General features: G+C 41.6%; 2 protein-coding genes across 2 annotated transcripts; both read right to left on the bottom strand.

Moving 5' to 3' along the window:
* Positions 1-3,688: 3,688 nt before the first annotated feature.
* LOC310945782 (vesicle-associated membrane protein 8-like) lies at positions 3,689-10,128 on the bottom strand. The gene is made up of 3 exons (XM_083911990.1): positions 10,096-10,128; positions 7,059-7,223; positions 3,689-4,943 (listed from the first exon to the last, which is right to left on the bottom strand). Exons 1-3 carry the CDS (start codon positions 10,096-10,098, stop codon positions 4,758-4,760), a joined length of 354 nt encoding a protein of 117 aa, XP_083768116.1. The 5' UTR covers positions 10,099-10,128; the 3' UTR covers positions 3,689-4,757.
* A 3,431-nt stretch (positions 10,129-13,559) lies between these two features.
* vamp8 (vesicle-associated membrane protein 8 (endobrevin)) lies at positions 13,560-23,974 on the bottom strand. The gene is made up of 3 exons (XM_083911961.1): positions 23,838-23,974; positions 18,654-18,815; positions 13,560-16,430 (listed from the first exon to the last, which is right to left on the bottom strand). Exons 1-3 carry the CDS (start codon positions 23,850-23,852, stop codon positions 16,239-16,241), a joined length of 369 nt encoding a protein of 122 aa, XP_083768087.1. The 5' UTR covers positions 23,853-23,974; the 3' UTR covers positions 13,560-16,238.
* Between the last annotated feature and the right edge of the window lie 1,382 nt (positions 23,975-25,356).

Raw genomic sequence — 25,356 nt, 5'->3', positions numbered from 1 at the left:
GCTGCTTTATTGTGTTTGCATGACTAAAGCCTGCGGATAAACTGAACAGAAAGCAAAAGCGTGCGACAGTATTTCATCATGCCCCTGCATACTTTCACCAAGAGCTTGTTTCCAACCACCAGAGAGGCTGCAGGGAATTCCCTCACATCCACTTCCTCAAGATCAGTCGGACTCTCCGTCTCCATCTTGTGGCAGTTCAACAAACACTATATATAACTGTATTAACCCTCCTGTTATCCTTGGGGTCAAGTTGACCCAATTCAATGTTTAACATCTCTAAAACATGGTTGACATCTGTTGTTTTTGCTTCATATTTAATGACTTTTTCCTAATTTTATAAGGACAAATGGGAAAAACCTAAAAGTGACATGATTATATTTTTTTTGAATTGACCCTGTTCACGCCACTGTCCTTGATATTGTCACTACATGAGTCACTACATGAGTACAAGTTAACGACTGTAGTCCGACAGCAGGTCGCGGGTACAAGCGGCCGAAATGTGTTTCCTCAGGAGGGGGTCTGGAGTCTCCCTTAGAGAGGGGGGGAGAAGTTCAGCATCCGTGAGGAACTCGGAGTAGAGCCGCTGCTCCTTTGTGTTGAAAGGAGCCAGTTGAGGTGGTTCAGGATCATCTGGTAAGGATGAACCCTGGGCGCCTCCCTAGGGAGGTGATCCAGGCACGTCCAGCTGGGAGGAGGCCTCGGGGAAGACCCAGGACCAGGTGGAGAGATTAGATCTCCACACTGGCCTGGGAACGCCTCAGGATCCCCCAGTTAGAGCTGGTTAATGTGGCCCGGGAAAGGGAAGTTTGGGGTCCCCTGCTAAAGCTGCTGCCCCTGAGACCCGACCCCGGATAAGAGGCTGAAGATGAGATGAGATGAGATGAGTCCGACAGCAGCATAGAGGGGGTGGCAGTAGCTCAGTCCACAGGTGACTTGGCTGGGAATCAGAGCGTTGCCGGTTCAAGTCCCTGTGTGAGAGGTGCAAGTTCATCTCCTGGGTACTGCTGAGGTTGGTGAGCTGATCCATTGGCAGGCCTTCTCTCCATTAAATGCATGTATATGGGTCCTGTGTGTGTGTGTGTGTGTGTGTGTGTGTGTGTGTGTGTGTGTGTGTGTGTGTGTGTAACATGTATAATAACAGAGGGATATTGGACGTTACTTTCATTCCAGATATTATAAATAACAAAAAAGTAGTCCTTACAAATAATATACTTACTTTAAAACACACAAACAAATATCCCTCGGTCCAATTTTAGGTGTATCGTTAAGATAATTAATTTTGTTTTCTGTGTATTTCCCAAGTCACATTTTAGGTATTCTGGATGTGTAAGAAGGTGTTTGGTGCTGTCATTCATTCATTCATTCATTCATCTTCAACCGCTTGTCCCTGTTAGGGTCACGGGGGGCTGGAGCCGATCCCAGCTGACATCGGGCATGAGGCGGGGTCCACCCTGGACAGGACGCCAGTCTATCACAGGACACATAGAGACGAACAGAGACAGACAACCATTCACACCTACGGGTGATTTAGAGTCATCAATGAACCGAACCCCTGCACGTCTTTGGACTGTGGGAGGAAACCGGAGAACCCGGAGAAAACCCACGCAGACACGGGGACAACATGCAAACTCCACACAGAAGGGCCCCAGCTGGGATTCGAACCTGGAACCTTCTCGCTGTGAGGCGACAGTGCTAACCACTGTTTGGTGCTACGTTTTATTTAAAATGCTATTTAGGCCGTCAACAAATACCCTTAGAGTACCTGACATCAAAACTCAAGTAACAACTTTGATCATGATCATTTTCTGGATGTTTAAATCGTTCGGGTCAAATTAACCCCAAGGATAAAAAGGGTTAGTAAGATTTGAGGGTAACAGACGGGTTCATTACTATGTCTACAGAAATACCCCTGTGAATTCTGCGTATTGAACAATTAAATAAAACTTAGTAAGACCTTCTGGAGGAGCAGAAATAGATCTTGGCCTCACATAACATGTATTAACCCTCCTGTTCTCCTAAGGGTCAATTTGACCCCATTTAATGTTTAACATCTCTAAATAATGTCATTTTTTTGTGTTTTTCTGCTTTATATTTATGACTTTTCCTCATTTTATGGGGACAACTCATAAAAAACCTAAAATTATCATGATTATATATATATTTTTATTGTTCTTATCGTACATGTACTTGTGGCATCGGTGTTCCTTTGGGTCAGTTTGATCATCTGGATGATTTAATCATTATTATTATTGTTTATTTTACAATTCAAATATTATATGAGGTCAGATTCACGCTGCTGTCCTTGATAACGGACGTTACTTTCATTCCAGATGTTACAAATAACACAAAATAGCACTTAAAATAACAGACTTACTTTAAAACACACACACAGAAATCCCTCAATGCAGTTTAACATCAGTGATATTTTTCATTCTGTTAAATAAAAACATAAAGTACCCGACTTTACTTGAGTCACACATTGATTATGATCATTTTCCAGATGTTTAACGGTCAAATTGACCCCTAAGAATAAATGGTGTTAGTGAAATTTGAGGGCAACAGGAGGGTTAACTCAGTACGAGTGTGTGGAAACAACAGTTCGATAAAGACGACTGTGCCCCAGACCCATGCAAATAAAAGGCAAAAAAATACTTTATACAGAAATCACATCCAGCTTTAATTTGTTCACGTTTGTTTGAAAAAAGAAAGAACATGAATGAGATAAAGCATTAAATAATCAGACCCTTAAAGAACAGATACTTTCATCATGAAGGCTGTTGCAAATACACATAAAGGGGAGAATATGCTGACTTTACACTTTGAGCGTACACTGTAACAGCAGAGAGACGTGGGAGGTGAGACAAACACAGTCTTTGCTCCAGACAAGTTTCTGTTTTGCAGTATAATGTGATTAAAATATGATTTCTGAAGGCATATTAGCTGACATGGACCCAGCTGCAGGAACCATAGAGAGGATAAATGCTCTTTCTCAGCTGGTCGGCTGGAGGACTGGAGCCTGTGCGGACAGATGTGGGCCTGAACGCTGACCTTAAACATCTGACCCTGGTGGTGTGTTTACGGAAAGTATCAGAGTCACATGTTAAAGCGTGGAGCTCTTGTTTCTTGCTTGTTTTCTCTCGGGGCCCTCGGTGTGCTCTTCAGTAACCTCTGCTGCTCCACAGCCGCCTCACAGCAGCAGGGACACTCTCTGAGCCGAACCGTAGGAGTAAAGTTTCCAATCATCACAAAACCATAATATCTCTGCTTAACCCTCCTGTTCTCCTAAGGGTCAATTTGACCCCATTTAATGTTTAAAATCTCTAAATAACGTCTTTTTTTGTTTTTTTGCTTTATATTTATGACTTTTCCTCATTTTATGGGGACAACCCATAAAAAACCTAAAATTATCATGATTATATATATTTTTATTGTTCTTATCGTACATGTACTTGTCGCATCGGTGTTCCTTTGGGTCAGTTTGATCATCTGGGTGATTTAATCATTATTATTATTGTTTATTTTACAATTCAAATCTTAAATGAGGTCAAATTCACGCTGCTGTCCTTGATAACGGACGTTACTTTCATTCCAGATGTTACAAATAACACAAAATAGCACTTAAAATAACAGACTTACTTTAAAACACACACACAGAAATCCCTCCATGCAGTTTAACATCAGTGATATTTTTCATTTTGTTAAATAAAAACATAAAGTACCCGACTTTACTTGAGTCACACATTGATTATGATCATTTTCCAGATGTCTACGGTCAAATTGACCCCAAGAATAAATGTTGTTAGTAAAATGTGAGGGCAACAGGAGGGTTCAATATACGGGACACATCGTTTTAGTTTAAACTGTTTCATAAGTATAAACAGAATGTAAGTGGACTGCCGCTGATGCAGTCTTCCTGCTTTCATTTGGATTATTCTATAGTGATGCAGTGATGCTTTTTTCTTTTTTAAATAAAAAATAAAAACCTCTGAAAGTATTGTATATAAAGTATTTAGGGGGAGAAGTTCAGCATCCGTGAGGAACTCGGAGTAGAGCCGCTGCTCCTTTGCGTTGAAAGGAGCCAGTTGAGGTGGTTCAGGATCATCTGGTAAGGATGAACCCTGGGCGCCTCCCTAGGGAGGTGTTCCAGGCACGTCCAGCTGGGAGGAGGCCTCGGGGAAGACCCAGGACCAGGTGGAGAGATTAGACCTCCACACTGGCCTGGGAACGCCTCAGGATCCCCCAGTTAGAGCTGGTTAATGTGGCCCGGGGAAGGGAAGTTTGTGGTCCCCTGCTAAAGCTGCTGACCCCGCGACCCGACCCCGGATAAGCGGATGAAGATGAGATGAGATGAAAGTATTGTAACGTCCCTCAGTGATCAGGCGGTGAGACTTTATCCATTGTGTTGTGCTTTACTTTCTAACCGAACACGGCTACTGTGGGCCGCAGCCGACGCCAACAAGGAACGACCCTCCAACTCTTGTTTTAACTCGTCTGTTCAACTACAGGCTTCCAGCCTCTCTAAAAAAACAACATGTCACTTCACTGACCTGTGGGACATCTCAGTGATTCACTCCAACAGTGACACGTTCTAACATTAACATCAACAGTCACTACAGTCCGTTACACTATGCAACGATTGCCACTGAGATTCATGCATTGGATGCGTGAGAAGTACTGCAATAGGGATGTGTTTGATACAATTGCGTCCATTGTGTGTGTGTGTGTGTGTGTGTGTGTGTGTGTGTGTGTGTGTGTGTTTATGGTTTAGAGGTGGGTTTGACTATAGGAGACACAGGAGCAGTGACAGGGATGACTCCGGTGGCCAGCAGGATGATGATGAGGACGATGATGAGGACGACCGTCACGATGACCACGATCATCTTCACGTTCCTCCACCAGTAGGTGCGAGCCACTTTCTGAGACGTATGTGCGAGGTGCTGAGCCTGAGCGGGGAGGGAGACGAGACAATACAGCCACACATTATTCACAACGCATATATTCCTGACAGGCTGGCCCACGCCACAAAACCAATCCAAACTCATCAAATGGTACTTTTTTTTAGGACCAGAGGAACTTTGTCATAATCCTAAGAAGGACCCTTTTTATTGGGAGCACTATGAACGATTGTGTTTCCTGGAACGCCGTTTTTAAGGCTTTATTAGCTTTATTAGCTCTACTTTAAAGGTCATGTGACTCTCTTAGCATAAGAGGAGCCTTGAGTGACGTAAGTGTACGCCGAGTGGTCCAGATGTCAGTGCGTTGCTGACTGATCAAATACATGAGCCAATGGAGCACCACCATTTTTAACCACTAGCAATCTAGCTAGTCACTACATGAGTACAATTTAACGACTGTAGTCCGACAGCAGCATAGAGGGGGGAGGTAGTAGCTCAGTCCACAGGTGACTCGGCTGGGAATCAGAGCGTTGCCAGTTCAAGTCCCTGTGTGAGAGGTGCAAGTTCATCTCCTGGGTACTGCTGAGGTCGGTGCGCCGATCCACTGGCAGTCCCCACTCTCCATTAATTGCATGTGTATGGAACCTGTTTGTGCGTGTGTGCGTGCGTGTGTGTGTGTGTGTGTAACATGTATAATATCAGTGAGAAGATTAATAAAGTAATTCTTGAAACAGAGGGGCCGGTCGACTTATGTCACTTCAGTGTTCTTAGTACCGGTGCAAACGTAAACAGAAAGAAAGAACAGCTTTGTACTGAATGTAAAATAACAATAAAAGTTCACCAACATAAAACTACAAGCATATGTTAACAGACTTTTTTAACTGATGGCATTAGGAGTTGGTAGGAAAATTGGAGACCTGGCCCTGGTTGTGGATGGCTGCTCCATTTCCCCATCTACAGAGGTGTGCAACCTGGGTGTTATTCTGGACTCTCTCTCTCTCCTTCCGGTCTCACATCTCACACCTTCAGAAACTGGGACACTCATCCATGCCTTCATCACCTCCCGTTTGGACTACTGCAATAGTGTCCTCTCTGGACTGCCCACCAAGGCCCTCAGCAGACTGCAGTATGTTCAGGACTCAGGTTTTGTGTGGGTACAAACCCTGGCAGCACATCACTCCCATTCTCCAACAGCTCCACTAGTTGCCAGTCAAGTCACGCATCGCCTACAAGATCCTCCTCCTCACCTACAAAGCTCTCCATGGACTCTCACCACAACACATCACAGATCTCCTCCACCCCTCCACTCAGTGACGCTCCCTGCGGTCCTCTGACAAGGATCTGCTGGCCCCCCACCCCATGCACCAGGTTACGGACTTTTTGAGACCGGGCTTTCTCTGTCAACGCTCCCAAACTCTGATACAGCCGACCACTCCATGTTTCCGCTCTGCCCCGTCCCTGCCTATGTTCAAAAAGCACCGCAAAACATTCCTTTTTACCAAGGCCTTTGACCGCTACCCCCTCTCTCCCCCCAAATGGTTAAGCAACCTTGGGTACCATGAAAGGCGCTATATGAGTACAAGTTATTATTATTATTATTAGTAATGGCTGCATTCCATTCCTTCCTTATGCACGCTGGCTGCTTACTGGCATGGTTTACTTGCCAAGCCAAATGCAACAGTGCCATCCTTACTGTTGTTATACAGCTGTGCTTTGCCTGCTTTGACAGGAAAAAATGTTAGCCTGAGACAGTGGGAGGATGTAATAGTTGTAGTAGTTTTCCTAGAATGAGAAAACTAGAATGACAGGTCGTGCACAGAAAGCAGTGACTAGGATGAGCGGTAGGCTCCAGCCTGTGTGCACGAGGCCTTTGAACCTGAAACCAAAAGTTGTCGGGTCAACGAGCTCGTCAGGGCCTGTTCTTAAATGTTCTTGTAAGCTGTGTCACCTTACCAGGGCTCAGCTTCTGGACTCACATGTTTAAACAGTCCAAATTCTCGCTGTCAACAAGTGAACACAAACATAATCAAGTCTGGTGTCAGGTCTAACGTGCCCAGTGGACTTTATCAGAGATGCGTTATGTGTGAATGGATCAAAATGCTCACAACCCAACCCACTTTTACACAAATCATAGTGAACTATACCACCGTAAGACTGACTGACCTCTTTTTCCATTTCCTCCGATTTGGCGAGGAGGTCCACCCCCTTTTCTCCTCGTTCAATGATTTTTTCCATATTCTCCTTCATCGTGTCTTTGACTGCATCTACCTGCTCCCTCAAGGCCGGCAACTTGTCCTGCGGTGCAGGCTCTGCCGCTCCTCCCTGCTCCTGGGATGGGGCATATGAGAGAAGTTAGTTAGTAAGTTAGTTAGTAAGTTAGTTAGTTTGTTCTTTTGTTCGTTAGTGGCAGCAGCTTGTTTTTACCTTGTGAGTCTGTGTGTACGTGTGTCATGGCAAAATGGCTGCACCCTTATGAAAATATGGTTAAACTAGAGACCACCTTGCCACCGTCTTATATAGATATACAGTATATACATACTATATAATATGAAAACGTCTTTTTATATTCAAGATAATGGGGAATTGTTTTGGAGAAGGAAATAACTTATTTGTAATCAGTAACTGAAGCAGAAAACTGTGCAAACAGTGTAAAAAAGAAGTTAAAATGCAAAATATCTTCATGTGAGATGTCGTACGGGCAGCTGAGGCACTAAGAGCAGCTCATTTGTCACTTGAAGCTGAAGGCCAAAGCAGTTTGAAGTATCTACTGAACTGTGAACACATCTGGAAGTACAAGAGATGAAAATGTTAGTTTTACAAGTGAGCCCTGTGGGCATAGTGTCAGAGTGATCCAGTAAAGGGCTGTTCGGCTGCAGGTTTTCAGTCCAACCAAGCAAGAACACACCTGACTCGACTTACTCAACCACCTGAACTGTCTTCACACAGCTGATTTGTTGGACCAGGTGTGTTTTTGATTGGTTGGAATGAAAACCTGCAGCCACAGCGACTCTTTACTGGATCACTTTGACACCCATGATATAGTTGGTATGTAAACATTAGACAAGGGGTGCCCAATCCTGCTCCTGGAGGGCCACTGTCCTGCATGTTTTAGGTTTCTCTCTGCTCAAACACGCCTGAGTCTAATGATGTGCTCATTATCAAGCAGCTGAAGCTCGTCACAGGTTTAATAATCATTAGACTCAGGCGTGTTGGAGCAGGGCGAAACCTAAAACATGCAGGACAGTGGCTCTCCAGGAGCAGGGTTGGGCAGCCCTGCACTAGACGTAGTTGAAGCACTGAAGAGTTAAGGCTGTGAGCAGCTGAAGAATACGTGAGAAAAGCAGAGGAACTGTTATTCACAGTGAAAGAAGAAAGCAGCTGAAATGTCGACTGAGGTGACAGATAGTTGAAGTGTGTGCAATAGATGATGTGTCAGTGAGAGCAGTTGAAGAGTCAGCTGAAGCTTTTGAGTTGAGTTGAAGAGTAAAAATGAGTTGTGTGTCAGTTCATATGTAGAGGCTGAGAGCAGGTTAATGAATATTAATATGAATATGTAAAGCAGCTTATATCCGTAATATATAACCCTACAGCATGACGACCAGGTCCTGACCCGGCTGATATCCAACGGACGCTGAGGAAAATCCACCAACAGAACGCTGCAGGTCCTGACATGATACCAGGGTGTGTGCTCAAGGGGTGTGCGGATCAGCTGACTCATGTCGTCACAGACATCTCAAACTGTTGTGCCATCATGCTCAAAACCTCAGCTTTCATCCCAGTTCACAAAAAAACCCACGGTTACCAGCCTAAATGACTATATACCTGTAGCACTCAATCCCATAATAATGAAGTGCTTTGAAAGGCTGGTTTATCCACTGCACTTCACCTGGGCTTTTAACAGCTGCAGAGAAAGGACACGCATGTACGGATGTTGTTTGTCGACTTTAGCTCGGCATGTCAACACCACAATCCCCCGAGATGTCGACAAAACCAAGAGAGACGGTGATCGTCTTCTGAAGACAATTCTCCCCGATCTACGTCAATGGAAGTGCCACGGGGACGACTCAGAACACAAAGTTCCTGGGGGTTCACAAAGCTGACCACCTATCCTGGTCCCCACGACTGTGGCTCAGTGACAGAGTGGATCGTCCTCCATTTGAGAGATTGGCGGTTCGATCCCCACCTCCCCCACATGTGGAAGTGTCCTTGGGCAAGACACTGAACCCTGAATTGCTCCCTGTGCTGCGCGTGGGTGTGTAAATGTGGTGTGAATGGTCAGATTACATGGTCTGTAGATGTCCACTGCCGTCTGTGTGAACGGGTGAATGTGACAAACACTGTGTAGTCAAACACACATAAGTCCATTTATCATTTACACCACCTCTCTGAATCCTGACGACCACATTTCCAAAGCACTCTGTTTGAGATCTATTTCTGTCTCAGCAACAAACTCTCGCAAGATCTGGCAACGCAGCTAAGCTAGCATCAACTAGTGTTCCTGAACGCCTCTGATTTTTGTTATCTAAATAAATAATAAATAAAAATAATGCACACATAACTTTTCATTCATCCATGTGGCGTTCACTGCACTTTCAAACGAGGCTGCGCCCATTTAGGAGAGCAGAAGTTCACACCATTTCATGTCACTGGTGTAACTTATAATGTGTGATCTTTAGTTACAGAGAGTATCTTTGATGTGGACAACTCGGGTGTGCTGTCATTCCTTTCTCTGACTTCAGCCGTCTGAGGTAAACGCAGCGCAGCATGAACACAATGTTGTAACAGAGGGGAAAAGCAGCGCCCCAGAGCCAGTCTGGGTAACTACAGATAAGATGTGATCCAAATAAGAGCCCGTTATTCGAGTCCTCAAAGCAGCTTTTTCTGCTGACAGGTTTCCCCTTCACCTTTCCCCTCTGGGCCACGAGAGGAAGCCAGGACCTCACAGTTGACAGGAGCAGGAAAGCCGCATTTAGATTCACTCACAATTATCAACAACCTCTCTTTTGTTTCTTCTCTGAATCATAATTTGTCATTTAAGGATTTTCCATTTCTCCATTTCCTACTGCTGTCATACGGGACCACTGACTATGAAGGGTCAAAGCAAGCAAAACTTTACTTTACCTACTTTAACTGAATTTCTCTCTAACCTTTATAGTGCAGCACTTAAGCCTATACAAAAGTAAGGCTAGTATTCACTCACCATGTCTGTCTTGCCTCTTGCTGTTTGAATGGATCCTGTCACATATCAGGTGCTATTAAAGATCCCGTCACATGGTTACCTGAGCTTCCTGAAAAACAGGTAACCTCCAAGGGTGACGTCATCTGTAAAGGTGAAACAGAAAAACTCCACCGATTATCATCAAAATTCAGTCAACACTTCCCGCACGTCCTGTCTGATTGAGCTGCCTTTCCCCATCACTGATGGCCCATTGGTTACCTGCTACACCTTCCTTGTGAGTCAGAGTGTGTGTGTGTGTGTGTGTGTGAGAGAGATAGAAAGATAGAGAGAGAGAGAGATAGATAGAGAGAAAGAGAGAAGGGGAGATTGACTCATGTGCGGGTATAATTCCATCACCTAATAGTTTTATAGTGAGCAGTGATTAAAAAACACCCAAGTACAACAAACTCCACCTTGCAGGAGGGTGGAGGGGGTCAGGGACGTGCAGAGGTTGGAGTTCGGAGGTTAATTTTACCCAGAATTCAAATTAAACAGAAAAATTCAAAGAAAATAGAGCAGAAATATATTGTTCCTGGTACTGACGAGTGGCTACGAGTCAGAAGTTACAACATTTGTGTCCATAAGGTTTAAAATTACACACTGAATATAAAGATAACAGCTGCTTATTGATTTGCCATTTGTCATATAAACTTAATTTGAACCTTACAATGTTCATATTCATCATTTATGGTTGTATTCTTTTAATTCTAACACGTTTCATTGACTTTTATAAGTGCTAAAGTGTTTATAATGTATGGACAGCTGACAGCTTAGAACACATGAACCATGAGATGTGGAAAAACACTAGTTGCACAGCATATTTCTCTGATGATGCGGCGTCTGTTATACATTGTGGCAATAACAAATGTTGTTTGTGGACACATTTCTTGCTTCTTCTGGCAAATACTTCATCTTATCCTCCCGTACCATATTATGATGATCCTGAATGAAACACATTAGTTTGTTATTGTGAATCACTGACTGTTCATCTGTAATGGGGCGACTGTGGCTCAGTTGGTAGAGCGAGTCGGCGGTTCGATCCCCCACCGTGCCCTACTTGTGTCGTGGTCGTTGTGTCCTTGAGCAAGACACTTCACCCACCTTGCCTCGTGTGAATGTGTGTGACTGCTGTATGTTTGAGGAGGTGGTCGGAGGCTTCCGTCAGTCTGCCCCAGGGCAGCTGTGACTACTACGTAGTTTACCACCACCACCATGTGTCTGTTTGCACTGAATCAAAGCCATAATAATAATAATGTAATTGATTACCAAACCTTTGAAGGTGTAGCCTGATGCACTTAACAGGCCATGACTCTTCAACACTAAATAGTGTTCCAATCAAATGTGTTAATGTTATACAAACATACAAATGTCATATACTTCTACCCACAGGGGGCGCTACAGTAACAGTAAAACATTACATTTCTACAATTCTGTCGACTTGACCCGTACGTATATATTTAAACATGGCACCGATAGCACCACCTTGTGGCCATTAGCACAACACTGCCGTACTATTGACGGCCATTTCTCTTTAATGAAATAATCCATGGCAACCAAATTCAGCAGAGTCATACAGATGGGTGTACTGAGACAGTGACGACATAAACTGAACACTCACATGATTGACAGCTGTGATTCACTCACAGTTGGTCTGACGGGTGTATGGGCAGGACTTGGACATCACCTGATGGCTACAGCACAGACTTTGATTGTTAAACCACAACATCTTTGGTACAGTGGGAGGAAGTGGGGATGTGTCGTCCGTCTTTATATACACACTATGATTTTGTCAGGTCAGGTGTTAATGGTTCAGTCTGCCTGTCCGTCCAATTTTGGTCCTTGTGCAGGAAACAGATACAAAACTTTGGAGATGTGTTGTGAGGTCCCATCAAAGACATCAGAAGTAGGGGGGTAGGAATCAAGGAAGGGGCCACAGCGCCCCCCCCCCCCATACACACACTTCCCGCCGCGGGCCCGATTTGGTCCCTCAAGGGATTTTGTACTTGACACCCTCCCACCCTTTTCCAGAAGTGCTCAAATATTCATCTTTGTGAATAACGAACGAGCTGGATGATGATGTTAATGGTCTTTTTAAAGGTATGTGTTGCGTTGTTGTCAGAGCCCCAGGGCAAACGTTTACTGCTGGGCCCACATTGACCACATCCACGTCCTGTCCCTCCGTGCATGGTTAATGTATTTTATATACTCATAATTAAAACAACAAAAACAACCGGGTTGTAAATGTCAGGCTTTTTTTCCCTCTTTAAAAGCAATGTGAGGGGATGTTTTGGATTGAGAAGAACTTAATACACTTTAATAAAGTTACTTTTTGTTCGATTACATTTGACTGAATATAGATAATTATGATACAAATTAAATTTATTGTCATGTTTTTGAACAGGTTAAATAAATATAAAGATACTGCAGGTAAGACCAGCACCTCTGTGGGGTAAAAAGTGACCTGATTTGCACAAAAAAAAGAACTTGGAACTTGAGACTTTATTATTAAATGACTTAAGTCACATGTCTGCCTGATCTTCCTGTCACAAACTGGGACGTATGGCCATGACAAAGCAAGGGGATGCACACGAGACAATTAACTAATAATGTATTGAAGAAAAAGTAACTTTACAAGTAAACTAATCATGGCGTGGGTAGTCAGTGGAATCAGTGGTGTAGGTGAATGCATGAGTGGAGAAGTGTGTGTGTGTGTGTGTGTGTACTCCATGAAATGACCAGCTACATCATCCCAACATCGCACCCTTGGACGTTTGATCAACTTCAGGCACAAAAGGCTTCTGGGATTGAACACCAGGGGCCAGGAACAGGCCAAAGTGACACTTGCGGTGATAAAGTGTCACCATGGAGGTGGCTGGCCCGGACACGGAGATTATAGAGGTGACTGTTGGTGACAAAACTGTCACATAACCAATATGTCCCGGACGTGTGTATGTGTGTGTGTGTGTGTGTGTAAGGTTGTAAGAAGGATGTACAGAAACAAACGCCAAACAAATGCTGAACGAGGTGTCTCTGGGAGGAGAGCCACACTGACTGAGCTGCAGGAGAGAGTTAAGAGCACCCAGACTCTCACAGCCCAGGTGATGCCAACGCTGCTGACGACCCTGCTGATGTCAGAGGGAGAGAGAGAGCAGGGAGAGAGAGAGAGCAGGGAGGGTCGTCACAGCACAGGTGATGCCAACGCTGCTGACGACCCTGCTGATGTCAGAGGGAGAGAGAGAGAGAGAGCAGGGAGAGAGAGAGAGTAAGGAGGGTCGTCACAGCACAGGTGGTGCCAACGCTGCTGACGACCCTGCTGATGTCAGAGGGAGAGAGAGAGAGCAGGGAGAGAGAGAGAGAGAGCAGGGAGGGTCGTCACATTCCTCAACCCCCAGATTGGCCCTACTCTCTATCCCCACCTTGTGGCACTTGAACAAACAACAAAGGAGCAGAGGTAAATACTATTTATTTCACATCAGACCATTAAAACCATTAAAAACCACAAGTCATCAGAATAAGACCCTTGAGGACGCTGCTGATCAAACATTCAGACACATCCGACACAGTTGAGCTGAGCACGATCCTGGTGTTTGAGTATGTGGATAAATCTGCTGCAGCCGGAGCCTGCGTGAAGCGTGCTCGTGTTCTCCCACAGCATTAATCCGGCCAGTGCGAGTGTGTGCGCACAGGCAGAGATTAGGGACTACTGAACCCCAGAGCCATGTAAACACACGATGGAGGACTCATTCCAACACAGCCTCTTTTCTTTAAACCTACTTCTAGAAAACGACTAACAGCAGAGTTATGATTGATGATGAACCGGTCTGGATGCTCCGTTTATACAGAAATCACATACAGATGTTATTGCTTTGTTATAAAAAGAAAAGAAAAGAAAGAAAGACCACATAAAGCATTAAATAAATAGCCTCTAAAAGAACAGATACCTTCATTAACACGTCGGTTAAAGGCTGTTGCAAATATACATAAAGGTGAGATTATTTACACTTCATAACTGGATTCATTTTGACCTCTGTGAAGCTAAACTGGTACTGTAACACTAGAGAGAGGTGGGAGGGGAGAGTTTTTCTAGTCATGGGCTGTGACTGCGGGGCATATTGGTCGACATGGACCCAGCAGGGGGAGCAATGGAGGGGCTGTAAATGATCTCTCTCAGCTGGTCGGCTGGAAGAACCTGATCCTCCAAAACACTAGTGTGGGAACCGACCTTTAACAACAGGCCCCAGTGGTTTGTCTATTAAATCAAAAGTACTAAAGCCATATATTCAAACTGCAGTATTTCTAGAGTTAAAACTAGGGATACACCGATTTACTGGCTGAACATCCGTATCGGAGGATATTCGCCTGGTTGACTCAAATGACTCCAATTGCAGATGTTTGTCTGATGTGTTGCATCAACGTGTCGTGCTGGCTAAACGGTGTGTTAAAGGGTTGAAGGGGCCGTACTCGGTTTTCAGAGCATAAATATAGCAGCAAATGAATATTTTCTATGTAAAGATATAGTGGAATAATGGCACTCTGAGCAGAGAACTAATTCACTCTCCCTCTGTGTGTGTGCGTGCCTGTGCGTGCCTGTGCGTGCGTGTGTGTGTGAGTTTGTTGTAATCTGAGTTTCTCTGTTGTGTGTTTTGGTCCGGCTGCACACGCACGTTAGCGAATGTGAGCGCCTTCTGCGTCCATAGCCGACGTTGAGGGACGTCCCAAAATGTTGGTATTTGACGAGTTGGGGAAAGGAAGGTGAGAACCGTTTGTATTTCGAGTACAGCTCCTTTAAAAATTCTTGGGAGACAGTTATATTTTTAAATCAGGAGATAATTTGTGTAAAAGAAGGTTATATTAAAGGTGACAGTGTTGTGAAGGGCTGAATGACTTTAAAAAGTTATTAAAAGTTGTTTTTTTTAGGAATCCAGACTTCTTTTGTTTGTTTATCTGGCGCGAAAGGGGGAATAAATTACAACAACAACAAAATAAACAAGAAAAGTAACATTGGTACCAGCAATCAGACAAATTGTTATTTTTTTAAACATCCAAACCGGTGCGTCCCTAGTTATAACATAGTGAGGAAGAAATAAGACGATCTGTTAAAAAGACAGATGATGCTGCAGAGCACAAGTGTACAAATCTACAATTTCGTTATAATTTCGAGTAGAAAAAAAGCACATAACTGCAAATGCTGCGTTGTTTTCAAACTTCAGGTCCTGTAATCAAACTGCTGTACATTTAAAGGTGCATTCATGTGTCCCAGCTCACTGTTTTGAAACTCAACACAGTTCAATGACGGGATTTTTTTATGCATCACAAGTGCTTCTTATACGTTCACTGTGCACGGACACAAACCTCTGCTGAGGCGTGAGCCCTCGACACCAGCGAGGAGCTAATCACAATATCATCACAAGAACTAAAGCAGTGCCGAGTGCACACGTTCATTAAACTGGCACGTTTCAAAGGAATGATTCATTTTTCTAGATTGTCTGACTACGAAGGAAAAGACCCCACTAATAGTAACATATATATCCTTTCATTAAAGATAGCGTGACCTAAAACTGTTCCACATTTAGTTTGGTGCATTCGTCCGATGGGAGCAAAAACAACACGTTGCCTGAATTCTGTTAGTAACTGCATTTCTCATATTTGTAACTGTACAAACTGCCCTTCGTTAAGGTGCACGTGTGTGATAACATTCAAGACAGACATCATGTCTAACTGACTGGAGAGATCCATTTCATCTAAACACTTTAAAGTGACTTTCTCTTTGCCGGGATAAAAGAACCGTGGGTGGTGAAACAGATTGACAAAGAGGCGCCGACGTGGTGATGTGAAGCATCCTCTGAGAACAGGGGCAGTGTTTCTGCTGCTGTCGGGTCCTCGGACCTGCCACACGCATTTAAAAATGGCTGCAATTTAGTTTGGAAAGGGTCGGAAAAGCTTAAAATTCCTTAAACCAAAGCATGAAGTAATAAAGGTTTCCCCAGACAGCAGAAATTTCCTTGAGTGTCTATATTACTTTGTATACTGTGCAATAAGAATACGTTTATGATTGTATCTACATTATCTGTATGTGTGTGTGTGTGTGTGTGTGTGTGTGTGTGTGTGTGTGTGTGTGTGTGTGTTTATGGCTTGGGGCTGGGGGTGGGCTTGACTATAGGAGGCACAGGGGAGCTGACAGGGATGACTCCGGTGGCCAGCAGGATGATGATGAGGATGATGATGAGGACGACCACCACGATGACCACGATCATCTTGACGTTCTTCCACCAGTAGGTGCGAGCCACTTTCTGAGACGTCTGCTTGAAGTGCTGAGCCTGAGCAGGAAGAGATACGGGACACATTTACTCTTTTGCTCTAAACAATGCCTACACATAAAACCAAGCACCAACAACGTAGTAAGTGAACCCAGAGTTCATTAAAAGAGTGTTTTAGGGCGCACTCCACTGTCCTCCCGCGACCCGGGCCTTAGGGTACTTGTCCCCCCTCCCTCTCCCCCCGCGCCCCAGCCCCGTTTGTACTCACACTGCCAGGGCCGGCCAATGCTTCTTGCTGTCCATATGCCATCACGCCGTAACACGTCACACGCATTGATCGCGTGTGTGTGGCTTTGTTTACAAATCTTTCCACAGACCTCAGAGTTTTTGTGCGTCTTGTCGACTGTTTTTGAATATTTCCATCCGACCAAATCTGCAGGAAACACTCCACCTCCGCATCACACCAACGTGAACCTTTCGCCGCCATTGTTGTTGTTGTTAAATGTCCGCGCATGGTCCGTCCTTCTATTTACATGTCCGAACAGGCGCACATAACGCTACTGCCGTAGGGCTCGTGCCCGTGTGCGCGGAGCGGGTGCACTCACACTGCTTAAAGGTACTAGGCTTTAGCTGAAAAAACGGTTTTGGCCCCGGCCAGAAGGACAGTGTGAGTACGCCCTTATACTCTAGTCCGACTTATATTTGTTTTTTTCCTTCTTTATTCTGCATTTTCGGCCGGTGAGACTTAAACTCCGGAGCGACTTTTAATCCCAAAAATATGGTAGATGAAAATCTTACGCAGTACAACTTTAAAATCCCCTACAGTGGAAATAAACATGTTTACAGCCTGGTAATAAAAAACAGTTTTGGTCTCTATAGCTAATTTCCATGTTCATGATATCTGGACTGAGAGTATATATTTATATAACTCACCTGTTATATTAAATTAAATTATATTAAGGCTTAAAAGCCACCTAGTGATAAAACCTACATATGATACTATATTTTAGTATGAATCATGCATTTTCAAGATCATAAATAAATGTCAGATTCATAAATACAGGTCCTGTAACTGCTTAAAAAAAGGTGAAAGATTCAGCGATAGGAGATGATTTTAATAGTGGATAGACCTCCTGCCTCAGTGGACGTATGCATTAGGAGACGCAGCACCCCTGACCCAAAATGGCCCCCGTGTTGACCCATCGCTCCAATGAACAGCATCGGCCAACACACTATTTACATGTACATCTGTGTATTTGAACCTTGGTCAAAGGGTTAACAAGCACAAGGGCCACACTTTAGTCAGGTGCATCTGTGTGTTGTAGTGTCTTGACTTGTTATACTGGTTTAGCTGATGTTTATCACTTTAGTCATTGCTTACCAACCTCTTTATTTACCGATTACACAGTACACCAAAGACGAGCCGGTGCACATGTAACCAGGGGGTAAAACCGGACATGTTTGAGACTCCACATGAGTTATTAAATACATGGAGAATGTAAAGTTTATGTCATAAGTTTATTTGTTGTTTTATTTTGACAGTGCCATTTCTATGTCAAAAACTATGTGTTAAAACTGTGAAGGCGGTTGTGTTTCGCCACAGTCAGTGCTAAAATATGGTCACTAGGCAGCATTTTCCCTGGGGATTTGTTACTGCGCCAAGTGCATTATGGTCTATCTATGGTGATTTAATGCCACTGCGTGAAGAAGACGGTAAAGAAACGGACATATTCTGTTAAATATCGGTGTATAAAACCCTTATATAGAGGTATCCGTGGACATTTGTAACCGATGATTTTGTATACCTTTGATATTTGCGGATTTCGGGCACGAGTTACCGACGCGATACTGTTCAACTTCATTAACATGCTAGCAAGTGCAGCAAGTGCTTGATTGTGAGAAATGTTGTGTTAAACCAAAGTCATTCTGTCTTATTCTGAGATAAAGACGAAGGTGAAGTTTGTCGGGAAGTAGATGTGGATCCACATGGCGCTAAGTGAAGTGTGTATAAAACATAAGTGTGTTTGGTTCATCGTTTTGTGACCTTTTTGAAGCTGTGGGGCTACGGAGTGTGTGTAAATGCTTAACCGGTTGTGTTTTCTGTTTGTAGTTGTGGCCACTGTCGTATTTTATGGTATTTTATTTTAATTATTGCTTTTCTTGTAAACACACCCTCTGTAAAACAAAGTAGCAATTTGTGTTAATCAAATAAAACTAAGGCTACAAGAACCCCAAAAGTAACATCCACTTTTCCACAGGTCAACGTTAAAGGAAAAGACTCACCCCTGCCTGCAGGTCTTCTGACTTGCCCATGAGGTCATCCAGTCTCTCCCCTCGAGCCAGGATCCGGTCTACATTATGCGTCATGATGTGTTTCACTCCATCCACCTGCTCCTTCAAGCTCTGCACCTTGTCCTGTGGCTCTGCCGCGGCCTCTCCTCGCTCCTGGGGTGGGACACAAAAAGGTAAGTAAGTGACATCAGATGCAAATACTTGACCCTTGTCACTTCTATTTTAAAATAACTTCAGGACTGTTTTGATATGACGTTGTAGAAAGATTTACTCTGGTTCCTCTCAGCTCAGCACTGACCTGCCTCTTGTGAGGACGGTAAATAACTGTGTGTAACTAGAGATGATATATATACTATATTTTATATTACCTGTTTGCACTTTCATGGAAGCGTGTACACTTTGTTATTTGTTAATAAATTATACTAAGTACATTTATATCTGTGTTAATGTGTTACCTTTTTAAAAAGGCTAAATGTTTACGTCAAGCCTGATGCCTTCATTCACATGGACCGGTATACGCTTCATTCATTCAACAGTAGGATCGGATCAGTATGGGCCGATGCGCTCAGCCCAGGTATCGGTATCGGATTGGATCAGAAAAAACTGGATTGGTGCATCTCTATGTGTAACCCTCCTGTTGATACTGTGTGTTAACTTCAGCCTCCTCAGGTTGAGGCAGCGGTTAAGCGTCAAGCATCTTTGGATTAGTTTGTCTGCTCCTTGACAACACGTGGAGTACCTCAAGAGTCCGTCATTGGATCAATTAATCTCTCTTTATACTGTCTCTAGTTCACACAATCATAACAAATTAATGTCTGAGACAAGTGAAATCAAAGTGGCTGCCCTTTTTAATCTGTTCCCCAGACACATTTTTACCATAAGGCCTTAAATATTCTTTTATTTATTTCCTGGCTGCATTCGTCAATCTGAGCGAGTCGCAAGTAAATAAAGATTCAAGGAGGAATACAAATCAAAGGATTCACTATCAGTGTTGTATTTTCACAAAACAATGTGCGTGACAGCCGGTGGCGGCTTTGAGAGTGCTTTCAGTCCCACGGGCCGCTGCACATGACAGCACAGCCTCCTGGCAGTCAAACCGTGGTTCTGACATCTCTGGGAACGCCTGCACTCAACACCAAGATAAGATGTGGTGTTACACAGTCGTAGGTGTGATTTCAAAGCAGACATTTTAGAAGAAGTGTGGTGTGTGTGAGTGCACATGTACAGTGACTTCCCTTTCCCATGAGCCAGCACCAGACTGTAAACAAAACCGTCTCTAGGAAACAGCAGGTGTTGCTGCGTCACCTTCTCTTTCTCTTGGTCCATTATCCCGCTTCCTTTATTGTTCCCTTCAGCCTTCACCATCATTCCTTCCACTCTTTTCATCTTCCTTTGGATCTGCTGGTACATGCGCTTCCATCTAACCTTTACAGTCAGCGGCCACTTTATTAGGCACACCTGGTGCTTAATTAAGTGTCAGTGTGGTCTTCTGCTGCTGTTCCCTCTCTGCTAGAAAGTCAGTGGTGGTGTGTGTTCACAGATGCTCTCCTGCATTCCTCTGTTGTAACCAGTGGATGTTTGAGTTACTGTTGCCTTTCTATCAGCTCCAACCGGTCTGGCTGTTCTCCTCTGACCTCTGGCATCAACATCTGCGCCCACAGAACTGACGCTCACTTGGTATTTTCTCTTTTTGGGACCATTCTCTGTAAACCCTAGAGATGGTTGTGCGTTCAAACCCCAGTAGATCAGCAGTTCCTGAAACACTCAGACCAGCCCGTCTGGCACCAACAACCACGCCACGTTCAAAGTCACTTCAATCCCCTTTCTTCCCCGTTCTGATGCTACTTTGAGCTGCAGCACGTCCTCTTCACCATGTCTACATGCCTAAACGCATTGAGTGATTGGCTGATTAGAAATTTGCGTTAACAAGCAGTTTGACAGGTGTACCTAATAAAGTGGCCGGTGAGTGTACGTTCATGTTGTTCTGTTTCATTTACCATACCTTTCTGTTTCATTGTGTCCCCATTATATCATGATTTTCAGCATTCTTATGAGATGCCTCGCGGTGTGTACTGTTTGTCTCTGCTTACATTTACCTGCCATATAATCCAGGATTTTCCTTTTCCTTTACCAGTGCTAGTAGTTAAGTGAGGCTCACTGAATGGCTTTCTGTGAATGTGGATACTTGATAGCAGTCAGAGACAGAAACATATCCAGTGCAAGATGTCCATGCACTGACGGCTACATTAAGTGTCCCATTCAAAGACGACTCTCGTAAGCCTTTGATTCCTCTGTTGTGCATAAAAAGCGACTTTGTTCTTCAAGTAAAGCAACTCAAACAAAAGCCTGACGATAAGGCACCTGAACACACTCATCTGATACGGAAGAAGGATGATACACAAGGAAGTGCGGTCTAAAATGTCAAGAAGATAAATCAAATATCTCATCTTCAGCCTCTTATCCGGGGTCGGGTTGCGGGGGCAGCAGCTTTAGCAGGGGACCCCAAACTTCCCTTTCCTGGGCCACATTAACCAGCTCTAACTGGGGGATCCTGAGGCGTTCCCAGGCTGGTGTGGAGATCTAATCTCTCCACCTGGTCCTGGGTCTTCCCCGAGGCCTCCTCCCAGCTGGACGTGCCTGGAACACCTCCCTAGGGAGGCACCCAGGGTTCATCCTTACCAGATGATCCTGAACCACCTCAACTGGCTCCTTTCAACGCAAAGGAGCAGCGGCTCTACTCCGAGTTCCTCACGGATGCTGAACTTCTCCCCCTCTCTCTAAGGGAGTTTGACTGCGGGGGTAAATGCAAAAGATGGATTTCATTTGTCTTGGTAGGCCGCATTAAATCCTCACCGCTCACATCCTAATCTAGTCAAATGTAACAACCCTAGACAGGCAGTGTGATTTCCCTTTTATCACGCTAACGAATGCCGACATCAAACCGACACTAATAAATGCAACAGGAACACCGCTCTCCCCCGCTGCACAGCTGAGTCAGTACAGCTTAGGTTCAAAGGATCGTCTGGACTTTCAGAGAGAGAGGGAAAGCAATGTTTCAAAACCTCCGAAGCAACAGGTCGAGCTGTTAAGCAGAGAAAACAACAGCTGCTTGTTAACGGCCTCCAGCAGGTACTCAGTGGACTCCGTGCCCCCCCGCCCCGCCTGTTACTGATGGATGTCTACCAAGATCTGCGTTGGATACAAGTAAAACAACAACAACCACAAAGCTGCGAAGAGCACAGCAGACACAGAACACGGAAGGGGAGACGCAGTTTTGCAAGTCATCATCAAATATAATAACAATAACTCCGTGCAGCCAATCCTTAAATGTACTTAATGAAGATCCTGGAAGGCTCTCACGGACCTTGAGCCCTGACAGCGGAAGATAAGTTAAAATGTTCACCAGAAGTAAACAAACAACTACTTAAAGGCAGATATAGAGTTTAAAAGTGGCCAAAAATTAGGTACAAATAACTAAAGTATTAGAATTAATTGTATATGAGCGAGGAAAGACTTTACAACTAGAAAATTAACAGTATTAAGTCAGTTTTATATTCAACATTCATTTGATATTCAGAATAAAGTCTATTATGCATTTTAACCATTTCATTGAATCATCACAAACCCCTTGTGCAACGTAAAGACTTATATTCCTCATGTTTCGCAAGGCTTGTTTTTGAATAATATTTTTTTTTAAAAGATTTTTTGCTAAACTTAATCTATTGTGCTTCCTTATAAAATATTTAGTGACCATAGCTGAATTTTTCAATATTTTATGTAATTATTTTTGTTTATAATATATTTAATGACCATATCCATATATTTTAATATTATTTTATATAATTATTTTTATTTATAATATATTAAATGACCATATCCTTATATTTTAATATTATTTTATATAATTATTTTTATTTATAATATATTTAATGACCATATCCATATATTTTAATATTATTTTATATAATTATTTTTTATTTATAATACATTAAATGACCATATCCTTATATTTTAATATTATTTTATAATTATTTTTGTTGATAATATATTTAATGACCTTATCAATATATTTTAACATTATTATTTATGTTTATAACATATTCAATTACCATATTTCTATATTTCAATATTTTATACATTATTTTTGCTTAGAATATATTTAATGACCATATCTATATATTTTAATATTATTTTATATATTATTTTTGTTTAATATATTCAATGACCTTATCTATACATTTACCATTATTTTAAATAATTCTTTTTTATTTATAATATATTTACAGACCTTATCCATATATTTTAATATAATTTTAAATATTTATTTATGTTTTTTATATATTTAATGACCTTATCCATATATCTTAATATAATTTATATAATTATTTTTGTTCATAATATATTAAATGACCATATCCATACATTTTGACATTATTTTATATAATTATATTTTATTTATAATATATTTAATGACCCTATTCTTTAAATCTATATTGCTTTCTTATCTTTTAACCTGCAGATGTCAAACCACTTGTGCAACATAAAGACTAATACTCCTCATGTATCACCAGGCTTGTTTTTAACTAATATATATTTTATAATATTTTAATGAATATTAAACAAATGCTGAACATCAAACAGACTTAACACTGGTTAATAAATGCAGTTTAATTAAACGAGTGGCACAAACTGAAGCTATCTCAGCAGCTAACCTAATTAGCATTGAGCTAAAGATGTGAATTAAAAACTGACATTTTACCTTTATTTTAAAAAATTAGAGAAAAGTGGCAGTTTAAACACATCATACACCGTGTTATTCATCCTTTGGTGGTTTAATATCATTAAATAGACATGTTTAAATTGAGTTTCGCTACAAAAACACGCGAAAAATCAACTTTTAATCAGTTTGTGACTGAAATAACAAACATGGCGACTCCTAACAGCGAGCTAACGTTAGCTTAACTCCTTAAAACAACATTAGCCTGTTTCCAAACTGTCAGTTAGCGACTAAAAGTCACTTATTTATGTAAATAAGTAGCATTAAAGTGACAGTTTGAAGTGAAATGTAACTTTTACACCTGTTGTACGTGTTTGTGACGTTAAAACCAAACATGGAGACGACGGAGAAGCTTTTAAAACACTAAAAAAATACAAGTTTTAACGGTTATAACTCACCGGATCAACGTCCATGTTGTTGGGAACACTAACGTCCTTTCACAGCAGCCCGGCGGATTGTTATTGTTGTTGTTTTTATAATAAAATCCCTTTTTCTTTTAAGGCTTTGAGAGTTTGATGCTGCACCGAAGCGAAGACGTTTCCTCCTCTGTTTAACTTCCTGGTTGTTGTTTTTCCTCCAAACTGAATTCCTCCGCTTCAGCTGTCAAGTTGTTTTTAATTATTATATTATATATAAACTGTTTCCGACCTGTTTAAATCTTGTTTTTAATTATTATATTATATATAAACTGTTTCCGACCTGTTTAAACTGTTGTTTTTAATTATTATATTATATATAAACTGTTTCCGACCTGTTTAAACTGTTGTTTTTAATTATTATATTATATATAAACTGTTTCCGACCTGTTTAAACTGTTGTTTTTAATTATTATAATCATAATAAAACTGTTTCCGACCTGTTTAAACTGTTGTTTTTAATCATTATAATCATAATAAAACTGTTTCCGACCTGTTTAAACTGTTGTTTTTAATTATTATAATCATAATTAAACTATTTCCGACCTGTTTAAACTGTTGTTTTTAATTATTATATTATATATAAACAGTTTTCGACCTGTTTAAATCTTGTTTTTAATTATTATAATAATAATTAAACTGTTTCCGACCTGTTTAAACTGTTGTTTTTAATTATTATAATAATAATTAAACTGTTTCCGACCTGTTAAACTGTTGTTTTTAATTATTATAATAGTAATTAAACTGTTTCCGACCTGTTTAAACTGTTGTTTTTAATTATTATAATAGTAATTAAACTGTTTCCGACCCGTTTAAACTGTTGTTTTAATTATTATAATCATAATTAAACTGTTTCCGACCCTTTTTTTTAGAAACTCACTTTAGTCAGAGGTTAAATGGATTAAAACGTTTAAAAAATTCATCATTTTCAGCGTATTTCTCCGAAGATAAAGTCACATTTGGTGTGAAAACAAAAAACATGAACTCTGTTGTAATGTAATTTTATTATGTTTCTTTATTTTATTTATTTGTATTTAAAATATATGTCAAATCCGAAATCATCCCTCAATATATTTATTTTATTTTATTTTTCCTGATTGTATTTAAATATATATATCAAATCCCTACAATTCTGAAATCACCCCTCAATTTATTTATTTATTTAATTTAATTTAATTGTATTTTATTTTTCCTGAATTAATTTTAAATATATGTAAAATCGCCTAAAACTCTGAAATCACTCCTCAATTTATTTATTTATTTTATTTTATTTCATTTTATTTTATTTTTCCTGATTTAATTTGAAATATATGTCAAATCGCTAAAGTTCTGAAATCACCCCCCAATTTATTTATTTTATTTTATTTTTCCTGAATTAATTTAAAATATGTGTCAAATCCCTGAAATTGATGAATGGAATTAAAGCACAAACATATATAATTATTATATATAATAATATAACATTTTTAAACACTTCCCCACTAAGTAAACCATAATGACC

Source organism: Echiichthys vipera (genome assembly GCF_963691815.1).
Source record: "Echiichthys vipera genome assembly, chromosome: 4".
Taxonomy (NCBI): Eukaryota; Metazoa; Chordata; class Actinopteri; order Perciformes; family Trachinidae; genus Echiichthys; species Echiichthys vipera.
The sequence above is the reverse complement of the archived record's forward strand: the minus strand, read 5'-3'. Positions and strand labels throughout refer to the sequence as shown.

Bases quoted from the DNA above. Each gene is read 5' to 3' on its own strand.
- LOC310945782 (XM_083911990.1), bottom strand. The intron at 4,944-7,058 runs GTCAGTCAGTCT...CTCCCCGCTCAG, and splicing joins CGGAGGAAATGGAAAAAGAG to GCTCAGCACCTCGCACATAC.
- vamp8 (XM_083911961.1), bottom strand. The intron at 16,431-18,653 runs GTGAGTCTTTTC...CTTCCTGCTCAG, and splicing joins CAGAAGACCTGCAGGCAGGG to GCTCAGCACTTCAAGCAGAC.